The sequence below is a fragment of the Trachymyrmex septentrionalis genome, unplaced genomic scaffold (genome assembly GCF_001594115.1).
Source record: "Trachymyrmex septentrionalis isolate Tsep2-gDNA-1 unplaced genomic scaffold, Tsep1.0 scaffold32, whole genome shotgun sequence".
Taxonomy (NCBI): Eukaryota; Metazoa; Arthropoda; class Insecta; order Hymenoptera; family Formicidae; genus Trachymyrmex; species Trachymyrmex septentrionalis.
In genome coordinates, this window is record NW_017305485.1 from 494,024 (window position 1) to 506,783 (window position 12,760).

Sequence of the window (12,760 nt, forward strand, 5' to 3'; positions counted from 1 at the left end):
TTTCAACTATTTTTTATTATAATATATTCTCCATTTAGTACTGTTTTGTATGCAAATGGACATTAGAAATTGTAGTTCGAGATTTCGCTTATTATTACGTGTTTAACTTTTCACCAATAACAAATTAATTTGTTATAAATCTTTTTGTAATATGCTGCAAAAAGTATGATTTATAAACAATCGGTCACCTATAGTTATTTTACCTATAGGTATTTTTTATCGTATTTTTTTTCAAAGTATTGAATTTATGAATAAAAATAATTGAAAGTATGAGATTAATAAAAAAAAATCATTAACTAATACCTAATAATTAATTAATATCTAATTTTAATAATTTATTGAAGAAAATCAAATATTTTATAATTATTATTAAATAATAATAAAAAGAAGACAAATGATGTCAAAATCAGTGATCGTAACTATTATAACCAAAATAAAAAAATTTGTAACGTAACAATTATATTCCTGTTAAAACAATTCTGGCTACAAATAACCATTATAAATAATTAAAATTATTATATTTTTGATTGCGAATAACTATTACTGATGTCGGAAATTGTTTTGGTTACGAATAACCATTGCTAATGACAAAAATTGTTTTTGGTTACGCATAACCATTATAAATAATTAAAGTTATTTTCGATTGCGAATAACCATACTGATGTCTAAATTACAGTTTAGAGATTTTAGGTAATCAAAATAAAATTCTGGTTATCATTGATAATGGTTATTCGTAACCGAAACAATTTCCGACATCGGTAATGGTTATTCGCAATCGAAAACAGTTTTAATTATTTATAATGATTATTCATACCAAAAAACAATTGTCGTCATCACAGTAATGATTATTCGTAACCAAAACAATTTCCGACATCAGTAATAGTTATTCGCAACCAAAAATAATTTTAATTATTTATAATGGTTACTCGTAACCAGAATATATAAAAATTGATATTTTAGGATAAATTACATTTTTTGAACAATTTCTTTAATATTTAGTGATGATTGTTTTCCCTGTAAATAAATACCAACATTTTAATCAATGATTTTCTTTAAATACAATTTTTACGATAACTGTTATTTTTGATCTCTGATCAAAATAAAATTGGCTCAAATATATTTTTGCACTTGACATTTGTATTGATATCAATTATTAGTTTTATTGTTGTCAATTATCAATTTTATCTTGTGATGGTAAGATTTAAGAAATTTGATGGATTTTGTATAAAAAAATATCGATTTAATCTTTATAATGTTGTAAATACGTATTATATATATAATACATATGGTGAATGAAAAATATTCTACAATAAATTTTCTTTTATAAAAATACAAAAATTTATAATAAAATTGAAATCGCGTTGTTATCAGCTACATAAGTTGATTAAAAATTAATCAGACCTATCTGATTTTTTAAAACGCTGCTAACGTCCATAAAACAAGACGTAGACTAATTTTATTTCTATTATTCATTTCTCATATACTTTATATTATTGTTACTAAATGTATATTAAGTAATAATATAAAATTCTAAGATACGAGAGAGAGAGAAATTTCGGCAACCAGTACGCATTCGGCAACTCTCCTCTATATTCATTAATATATATTAATCATTAATTCATCATTAAAATGTGAAATAAATAGTGAAAATACTAATATAAGTTATGATTAAAATAAATTTAATTAATCTAAAACTAAAATAAATAAAATATATTATCGAAAAATTGATTAACGTAATGATGTCACAAAACGATGTATTAATGATTTTTATCAAGGATAATGTTAATTATTAGATTCAAAGTAATGTGTACCTGTATAGCAATCATAACAGCGAGACCAAAAGCAAAAGAAACTTGTATCACTGACGGTCCAATCCCAGGAATATACGGCTTCATACTACCCATGCATGCCATGCATCCCAGAAAGATCAGAATTGAGGTTCCAATCGATTCTCCCAGGATAGCCATGGATTTGTCCCATGTGCTATCTTTCTCTTCCTCCGTCTTCTTTAACCCTGAGATGTCAATGGAGACTTCTATCATTATCACGTCCATAATTTATACTGCGTCGATACACGTTGCTGTGTTTATCGTGATATTTTCTAATTGAATTTATGGTTTTATTTTCTTATGGAAAAGTACGAGCGTTCCGTAATCACTTTCGATAAAAGGTACTTGTCTAATCGTAAAAGATCCATTTCTCAAAAAATATTTTTGTAAGTGATAATAATGACAGAGTAATGAATTCTATTATTTTAATTTCTATAAAAATATAAATCAGCAAATATTAAATCGTAAAGTTTAAATTGCGATATTAGAATCGTCAAACTGCACGAATAATTTCGTGAGACAATCTGTCTCACGACGAGCTGTCTCATGACTAGAAATAAAACATGATATAATAATTTTGTAGTGACTGCACGTCACTTTCGTGTCTTTGTGTAAAAGTATGAACTTGTTTAATCTGGGAGATTTTCTATGCTACACTGTTATTTTCTTCGTATGAGTGATGGTTTGTCAAGACTCTTTAATTATACAAGACTGCTGAAGATGGCTTGAATTAAGCCGAAACATTCGGTTATTATATTTATAAGATTTGAAATATATTCGATAAAATAGAAGCCTATACCGTCCAAGCTGGATCTTTAATGCTTAAATAATTCAATCTTGAATTACTATATACATATGTACTTGCATACATACCATATTGTGTCTTTCGAACTGCGCGCCGAATTATTTTTCCGGACTATAAACACAATTAAATTTACTACTCTAGTATAATCGCGAATTAAATTGACAAGCAATTTTAATAATTTGATGCTATCAGGCATCATATTATAAAGATGTTAATATATTGAAAAAATGTTAATAAAAAACAAGTTAAAAAAGAAGGATTACGAGCCAGAAATATAACGTATAGAAAAATGATCGATCAATGAAAAAATCGACATATGTTATGTTTTTACCGTTCTGACAAATTTTGTAAACATTGATAATGATCCGATCGTGATCGAAACGTTTGTTAGCCGACATATTTTATTAAAGTTCATAATAATTAAATAAGACATCTTTACTTATGTACCAATTTTTCTGTACGTTATATTTCTGGCTCGTAGCTCTTTTATTTTAACTCGTTTTTATTATTGCGAAATATAATATATCTCGGCCGGGAGTCAAACCTGGATCTGTCTGTATTCCATATGAGCGTCCTAAGTTTTTAGATCATCGAGGCGTTTATAGGCTTCTAGTTTATTAATTATGTTCTCACATGTACAGTCTAAAATAAGATTCTTATTTGAAACATATGTTGTTGATAATGTAATCGCACTAACTACTGCGTATTAAAACTCTTAATAGCCCGTTTTTTCTATTTAATATGAACTTGAATTCTCATTATCGACTCGATCTTGTAAACGTGCACCAGCAACGATGTTTAATTATAGAGCAATTATTATACATACAAGGAGAGTCCAACGGTGGCATATTTTTATTTCTGTACATTACATAAGCTGAGATTGTTGAATGTATAATTGAAAAAAGTCAAGATGTAAAAATTTGGTCATTGAGTGTAACCGTGATAACATTTTTAAAGACAAACAATATAATACAAAAACAACGATAATATTATACGTAGATTCAAATAGCCAATCATCATCTATGCTTAGTTCTGTTAAATCATGATGTTAGAATGATACATCTTTTCAAGTGTATCTTTATTCTAACATATAAGTATAGAATGTGAAATTATTTTGTCTTGTTCATTCTTTTTTATATTTAAAAAGAAAGAAAACTCAACATTGTCACAACATTACCTTTTTTTCACAATTACCGCTAAGTATTAAAAGTAATTTTCAGAATTATCTGCAATATACGAAATTAATTCAAAGTTAATTCTTTATAAGACGATTCAGCGATATTTAGGCAAATTGCTTCTCTTGAAATTTTAGTATTCAAAACTTGCAGTATTTTTATGTCAAGTTCTCATTAGATAAAATAGTCAATTGTTATTTAATGAATTCCAAAAGTATAATAGTTTTCGGCGGAGAAGCGTTTTTGGATCGACAGGCAGGATAACTTGGACTGTCACTTTGTTGTAAACTTTCAAGTGGAAACTTTGTTCGCTTCACGTCGAATGCGATTACTACTGGTATAAACCTGGGGTGGGATGGGTCAACGTTGAATTTACATGAAAGCATCGGTAGAGTTATGCACATCGGAGGTCGATATTCGAGCGTTGTTGAGAACGTTGGACTTCAATAAGTATTCTCCACTGAATGTCGCTCCATTGGGTGTTTCCTGCTCTTTTTTCTTGACAAGGTGGCATAGTTTCTTCTGACGTTCGTGAAATTCACTCTACGTTATTCTCACGGGGGCTAACAGTAACATTTTCATGAAAAGAGGGGGAGAGTTTTTTGAAATTTTCGCTCGAAAAGTCGAAAGTTGAACTGAATCATAGTTTGCAACAATTGAATTAAAGTACGCTCTTTGAACAAGCTTACCATCGCGCTTATCATTTTATTGTATTATTTTGCCATGCAATTTATATTTCGTTTCGTATATTTTAATCTAGTTTGAAGTATGAAAGTTAAGTTAAATGCGTAATAAAAGATGAATAATTTTCTTTTCCACTTTCCACGTTTTTCTATTTCCGACTGTGCGCTATATTTTAATATTAATACGAAACATATCAAAAACTTATCACGTTTTATATATCTTGCATTAAAATTGTATGTATGTTGAATAATAATCTCGTCAATCGGGTTAATATTTCATCTCTCAAGCGCCTGCAAAGGAGAATTATTAACAGTCAAGTAATCTGCAGTCAGAGGTCAAAACTCACGACATTTCTTCTTGTTATGCAGTCTTGATTTTATAATGATCTATCGTGCTAACAAAATTATAAAATTGCCCAAAGTATATGTAATATTTTAGATTATTTTAGAAAGCCTTTTTAAAAATTATTTTAAATTTACGAGTGAATAAAGTTCACTTATTCCAGTTAATTTATTTAACATAAATCAACGATTATATATTTTTGTTAATCATTATCTTTATCAAATTTTATTTAAATGGTATTCTTTATTCTGAAATCTTTTTGTATCACCATTTTTTTATCTCGTTATTATGGGAAAATCTTAGATTTAATAGGTATATAGATATCTGAAAATAATATCTTGTCTTCTTCTTTATTTTACGGCTAATTCAGCGAAAATATTTGCTGTCTATGCCAAGTATAAAATTGATCAATCTATTTATGTGTGCGATATAAAGATAAGCATTAATTAAATTATATACGGCGTATATATTGATTTAATCACATCTGTCACTAAAACACTTGTCACTAAAAAAATATGCTCGTGATTTTATTGTTTAACTGTTTAGCTATAATTAACTTTCACACAGTATCGAATGCGATATTTATTATCTCTTCGAAATAAAAAATTGATAACGTCCACAATGTTTCTGTGCGGAACACAAAAAATTATTAATTATTAATTATTTTTAATAACATTATTTTAATTATTATCTTTTAATTATTTATATATTACGACAACATATATTATTTTTTATGCACAATTTTCGCACACGATGCAATATTTTAATACTTTTTTACGGAATTATAAAAAGATTATATAGATGATAAAAAAAAAAAAGTTGAATCGAATACTTCTGCATATCTCTGTGTTTTAACATACGAGAAACGCGATTCAGGGTATTCGCTATTCCATCCAACATCTTGCGAGAGAAATACTTCCGTGTTAATTTATAGTTGCCGCATTGCCTCCGTATTGTGCTGCATCCGTGTTTTGCATTTCCTGAACGGATCATTCAGATCCGTTGTGCATGCTTATCGCCCGACTTCCACATTCATACGATATTCATAACATACGGATGTCAATATCCTTCGGGTTTAATCGCGCTTATACATATACATATACATATCTGTCTGTATCTCTGAACTATGCATAGAGATGCCAACGCATGTTTGGCCTAGAATTACGGCCGAGTTCTCGTGATTAACCGTGTGTCGCACGGATATAATTAGAACCGAACACGTGTCGTGTATGATTTCCATTAATACACAGACTCTGTAGTGTGACACAGACCGGGGCCGATAGTGATCAGTCATTGACACTCGCGGATTAGTCAGATTTCGATACGATAACGGAAACGCAATCCGATGTACTACGAAGCCGTACAAAGTCGCGCGTTTATCTTCTTAAAAACGGGATACCCTGAATCGTATCGATTATAGAATGTATATGGAAATGGATATGTAATTTTGCAAGACAGATACATGATAGAAATCTATATTATTTCCTATTTTTTAAAACAAAAGTATTTATAAAATTTAAAAAAAAAAGAGCATAAAACCATTGGACAGGTTGTCGTTTGTGATATTTAATGTATTACAAAGGTTCTGATTTAACTTAGACGTTTCGACCAATATCTGGCCATCTCCAGTAAATATATAAATAATCCCGCATTAGTTACATAAATTTAAAAGTAAAATTCGCAATCATACATTTAGTTAAAAATCAAGCTCTCTTCCATCTTGTTCGTGAACATTATAATATGTAGTTGATGAGACAATTGAAATATTTTGAATTGTGTGGAACGAGAATTCCCAGATTCTGTTTTTACAGCAATTCAGTGAAATTGGTGCGTAGACGACATAGGTCAAGAAGTATTTATAAAAATGAAAATTTTAAATTCAATGTTTTAGTTATTTAATTAAAAAATACATTTTTTGTAATGATTCCTTACGGAGAGAAAAGCTAGAATTTTATGTCATTCTGTAAAATAATAAGTAAGAAAATTTATGTGTTACAAATCAGAACATTTAAGGGGATCCTAAAGTAAAGCTCGAACTCCGACGAAGTTATCAGAGGTCGCGCCACGCATCGACATGTTTTTATACTACCACACCAATATCTCACGCAACCTATCATACAGTCGCAAATTCGTGTCAATTTTCATATAACTCGTTTGTTCGTATAAACTACGTGTCTTGGAACCACTATTTTGTGCGTACAGATTGCAAAGCATTCATTTCAAGCAAATGTTGTCACGACTTGACAGCTGAGATGCCATGTTTCACTAAGAAATGGTAAAAAATATATCAAAAAATTTTTGATCCTTCTAGGCATAGACTCCACTTCCCAGACATGTATTAATGCATATACTTTAATCCTGGAAAAGGATTTTCAAATCGGTGAAAGAGAAAAAGAGTATTTGTTGTACAAAAATTACATGATTTAATCATAAACAGGCGGCTTTACTCGTAGGATCCCCTTAAATGTTTATGTAAGCTATCAACTGTTCACATGAGCTATCAACAATTTACGTCAATAGCTTCATAAAAACGCTATCGGATAGTATTTTTTGCCTTTTCTCAGTTTTTGTTTGCGCATAATATTATAAATAAAATTCTTATTTAACAAAGAAAATGTACTTATTATATAGAATCACTCAAATATCTATACATATAGAGAAATTTTAATTTTATTTATTTTTATTCATTGCATTTGCGCTCTTTTTTATCCAATAATTTATATATAGTCGACACTTGTCAAACTATTTATAGGAAAAAAAAAGTTTTGCTTATACTTCTTTCTAATTATGTTACAATTACGAAAGAAAGAAATTACGAAAGAAATAATGCACGTGTTCATAAACACCGATCGGTCGGTAATTAATCGACATAAAGAAATTAGAACGTACAACTTCATACGAGCTCTCTTAACGTTTCGCTAATTTATCACCGGTTAATGATCCGATGGTCGTAAAGATGGTGAGGTACTGGCGGAATAAAGTGTAGAAAGCCATTGCGCGCGTGTTGTACATCCAGGACCGAGTAGAAACTTGCGAGGAAAACACATGCGATCGCTTCAAAGCACGGCATATATATCTATATTCACGGAAATATATCTTCGCCAGAGAGACGTGCACTTTCCAAGTTCCACGTAACTCGAACGCGAGCATATCTCTAATCACTAATTAAAAAACCAAACTGCGGAGAGCGGAGGCTGACGGTAATTAGCAGGAAAGTGCAGGAGCATAATTACGGATCGTGAAAGTAATCAACAATTACATTCGCCAGGTGAAATGTCCCGTACTTATATGCGCTTCGTCTTCAATACCTTCATCTTCATCTTTATTTTTGAATAAAGAAGTTAAATTAACTGTAATTTGATGAAAATAAAACGAAATTGGAAACTAAATCGTAATGCAAGCAATCAGTCGGAGAGAAAGGAAAAAGAAAAACATTGAAACATTGAAAGGGACATATGTTGCTTGCATCAATGCGCTTTCGATGCACCATCTACGGTGTTTCTCGTACAAATATAAATTAATGTTTCTCTCCCATGTTTGGAAAATCAGCATCAGTATACCGACTATGACATATAAGTTTACCAGCTATCGATAGTACGTGAAAAGACAGCAGAAATCTACCGTATCTCGACTCGCAGTGGATTGATAAAGCAGCAATATGCATTTCAGAATATTGTATGCCATAATATTCATGCATTCCTGTTATTTTTATGAGTTCTCTATTATCAAAGTATCACATCAGAAGCTTGAATAACGTATATTAATTCTGAAACGATATATTTGATTCATTTAATGATCGAATATTGTAATTGGGTATCTGTAATTAAGTATTTGTAACTAATAGATTATAATAGCTGTAAACAGTATAGATTAATCATTACAATTTTTTATGAAATTATAATAATTTTATGCGAGAAACATTTCAAATTCGATGTAACACGTTACTTTCATTGTACATATTTAAAAAAAAACATTTTTCTAAGGTATCTACTTTAACTAAATTGTATAATTTTTTAAATAATCTTGATAATTCAACAAAATTATTTTCTGCGTCTATATTAAATTATTTATATATTTTTTTTTAATACTTTACAAAATTGTTCTTTTCGTTAAATAAATTTGTCTAATCAATAAAAGTTACGTCACATTTTATATTATATCATAACACAGGTTTCTTACGTTACTTTTACATTTATGAGAAAATGTTTTTTACAGAAATTATGCGTTTCGCGGGTTAGCTCCGCAGGTTATACTCTTCGCTATTGTATAATATCAAATTACTCCTCGATGAACTGCAATGTTTATGAAACGTTGGCATTCTAAGAATGGATTTGGACATGGAGATTAACCCGCGAAACGCATAATTTCTGTAGGGAAGAGTGAGGACTCTCGGACACTTTTTAGGAAAATCTTAAATACATGTTTATAAAGAAAAAGTACTAAGATTATATTTTAAGTAACTTATGTTCTTAGCTATAAAATTTGCATTTAAAGTTTAGGTGGTTTAGTGGTCAAAGACCATCATGGAAAATAATAAGAAAAAATGAAAAGTAGGAAGTGTCCATATCTCCCTACGTGCGAGAGGCTTGAAAATTTTTCGTATAATATCTACAGATACACTACGACGATCTGTTTTCTTTTTATATTTAAATGGCATGGTAATCCTGTGAATAAAAATAAAAAATTATGACAGTGACTGAAACATAGAGAGCTTCCCACGTTAAACCTAGAGATCTGTTCGTGTTGCTTGAAATCTTCAAAAACTTTTGCATTCAGAATAAGATAAGTATATATTCGGACATTGAAGAAAAAAAGCAAAGATACTCCCTAAACAACTAGTACCCAAGGCTCTCAACCACTACATGTTAAATACTATTAAATAAATAATTGTTCAAGTTTTTTAGCTTAAAGAAGCATGCCCGAAAATTAGCTCACGTAATTAAAAAATTAGCTTATACGTAAAACACCCACCTTTTATTGTGATATAATTTTACGTAAATGCAAAGTAATAATAATGAAATTAGACGAAAATAAACACAAAATATTATCGAAAATATACTTTTTAATATTCAAATCCTAAAACAGCACAGGTACACAAACGTAATCACGCGTTGCAGTGTTGATGTCACTCATCAGTGTTGCCATCGTGATGGCTACAAACAGTCACAGTGGTATTCTCCTAAACTTTACGTGGGAAGATTTAAAAGGTAGTGTCCAATCCTCCCGACTGCCCAAGAGTCCCCACTCTCCCCTATAGAAAGTACCTATGGAAGCCTCAAGAATGTTTTTTTTTCTTTGTTCGATGATAATTTTGACAAGCGATAAACTTAAATGTAAATATATTATTACAATATTAACTTCATAATGCTAAATTATATCCAATTTGAGTTATTTTTAATCATTTCTATAGATCGTCTCTGCTTCTACCCAATATGTCGTTAATTTAACTAAAACAATGAAATTTAATCCAAGAAAGTGTATTATATTTGACTCATATTTAATTCATTATTTACTGAGTGCATACTTTAATTTAAACATACTTTGAAACTAATCAGAAAAAATAGATTGACTTATTTATATTTTAACACACGTGGATGTAAAAATGTTATTTAACTCAGGGAATTAAATTTCCATTTTTTTCTTTGATATCTAACAATGTGTAATGTCGATTATTATAATCATTAGTTTGATTGCGCGTTACATTCGTTAAGATTTTTGCATTTTGCTGTTAATTTTTCGCAACGTATCTCGTAACTAGATAGCGTAGAACGTTTTATAACTGGATAGCGTGGGATTGCAGAGAGGCAATTTATTTCGATGATCTACCACGGAAAGTATCAGAAAATTACCAGCGTACCGCAAATTTCAATGATCTCTAATAGCAATGGTACGCGAGCAGTGAAATTTCCATAAATCAATTGCATTGAAAAGGTAGAAAGCTAGTTTTTCTTGCAGCGTACGGCGCCGTACGATGCAACGTACGATGACGAGCAAAGTACGTTTCATGTTCATAATGTCCGGTGAATTTCTCGCGTGAGGACTTAAGAAGAGAACTCACGGTATGCATTCGTGCTTTCATCGTAAAAAAGGCGACATTTCTAGTAATATATACGATGTTTGCACACATATCAACGATCAAAATAATATTATTTTCCCAACTGGCTACAATCGATGTTATTAAAATGATAAGATAACGTTAATGTGTCATTAATTATCTTTTTACGTTTGTATGTGCATAAATGTGCATTTAACAATATGAATTAAACAGCGTCTTATTTAAGACGGCAAACAATTCACGATTAATTTATTACATTTCATAATTTACGTTTCATATTACTCATTGTAAAAATATTACTCGTTGCAAACACGTGCAAGTTTCCGTCATTTTTAAATTTATGGGAAAATATTTGTTATTTTATTCCACGATATAATGTTGGTAAGAGAACTTAAATGTAAAATACATTACGTCGATTATTTTAATTATCAATTTAATTATTTTAATTACCAATTTATTATGCACTATATCCGTTAATTAACCGATGTTAATAAACTTCCTAAACTTTAGCTAAAGTTATATGTGACTGTGCCTGCTGTGTAATTACAATTTGTAATTGCGCTCATCATAATTTGCATGAATAAGGCGTTTACTAATTAGCATAATTAGCTTTCCAATTCATTCACTAATGGAACCTGTTAAACTTTTGCTAGGAATTTTGATCGTTAGATATAAAATCGCTCGATATGAAAGTATAAGCCTGTCTATGCGATACAACATTGTTCGCTATTACTGTGTGAAAGTACTGAAAATTGCCTCTGACCAAGTAACATTTGCTAATGGCTGACCGGTCGGCTGGCGATGACATGGTGCCTTATATAATGTCTGCGGAATACACATACGATTTGTGTAATACGGTTTTTTGCGACGTTAAAGTATCCAATAGTCATCAATCTGCAAATTGCTCCATACACTTGTATCGCAATGCGCTCATAAAGACAACGTTATTCACGCAGAAACACACGACTTCGTTTGACTGTGAAATACGATCTGAAACGATATCGTAACAGGTTCATCGCGTAAAATACGATCAGCCATCGTGAGCTGTAATGATCTGTTGTTACACTCCGATACGATTCTTTCCTGTATATCTCGGCAAATCCATGAAATCTTACGAACTTAATTTTCACAAATTTTCAAAGACTAATAGACGAAATTTCATGCACATATATTTTTTGGAAAATAAAAAACAGATTTTTACTGTTGCATTTTTTAAGTACATTTTTTAGTAAATTTGCATGAGTTCCTTAACCCTCCATTTGCAATATATTTTTTTGCACAAACGAAATTCTCTCAAATTTCGCTGAAATAAAGATGGACGAAGATTGTTCCTGTTAAAATATCCTACTATTTAGCAATTAATGTAATAGAGATGTTAAAAAATAATGAATTTTTATTTTTTGACAGCTTAGAACAATAAAAAAACTTGTGAAAAGATTAAAAATATAATATTACAGACGAAGGATTAATTATATTATTTAAACTTTCCGAATTGATTCTATCTTAAAATTTCAAGATAAAATTTAAAAGATTTGAATTTTATAAATGTATACGGAAATCAGATATTTTTCAAGAAGATACAATAATTGTACTAATAAACATATGGAGGTATTTTTATCAGTGGACACCGCAACTTTGTAATTTTAAGGTAAATGTGACTATAAGTTTTAATGTATATATATTAATCTAAAAACGGAGTTTCATTGCTTTATATTCGGTATCATTGTATTTAATGCTCTAGCGTTTTCTTTACTTTAGATATTGTGTTGATGTAATGACTGTTCTCACTATTTTTATAAATTTTAATGAGCATTTTTGAATTTACGATGCTTGTGAATATTTTGCGCACTTTGACACCAATATGGACTTA

General features: G+C 29.9%; 1 protein-coding gene across 1 annotated transcript in view; it reads right to left on the reverse strand.

The window, feature by feature from the left end:
* LOC108749864 (aquaporin AQPAe.a-like) overlaps positions 1-12,760 on the reverse strand; it is a 35,663-nt gene that overhangs the window by 6,866 nt on the left and 16,037 nt on the right. Inside the window, exon 3 of the mRNA XM_018488859.1 lies at positions 1,812-2,014. Within this exon, the coding sequence (XP_018344361.1) occupies positions 1,812-2,014 (203 nt within the window). The remainder of the gene's footprint in view (positions 1-1,811; positions 2,015-12,760) is intronic.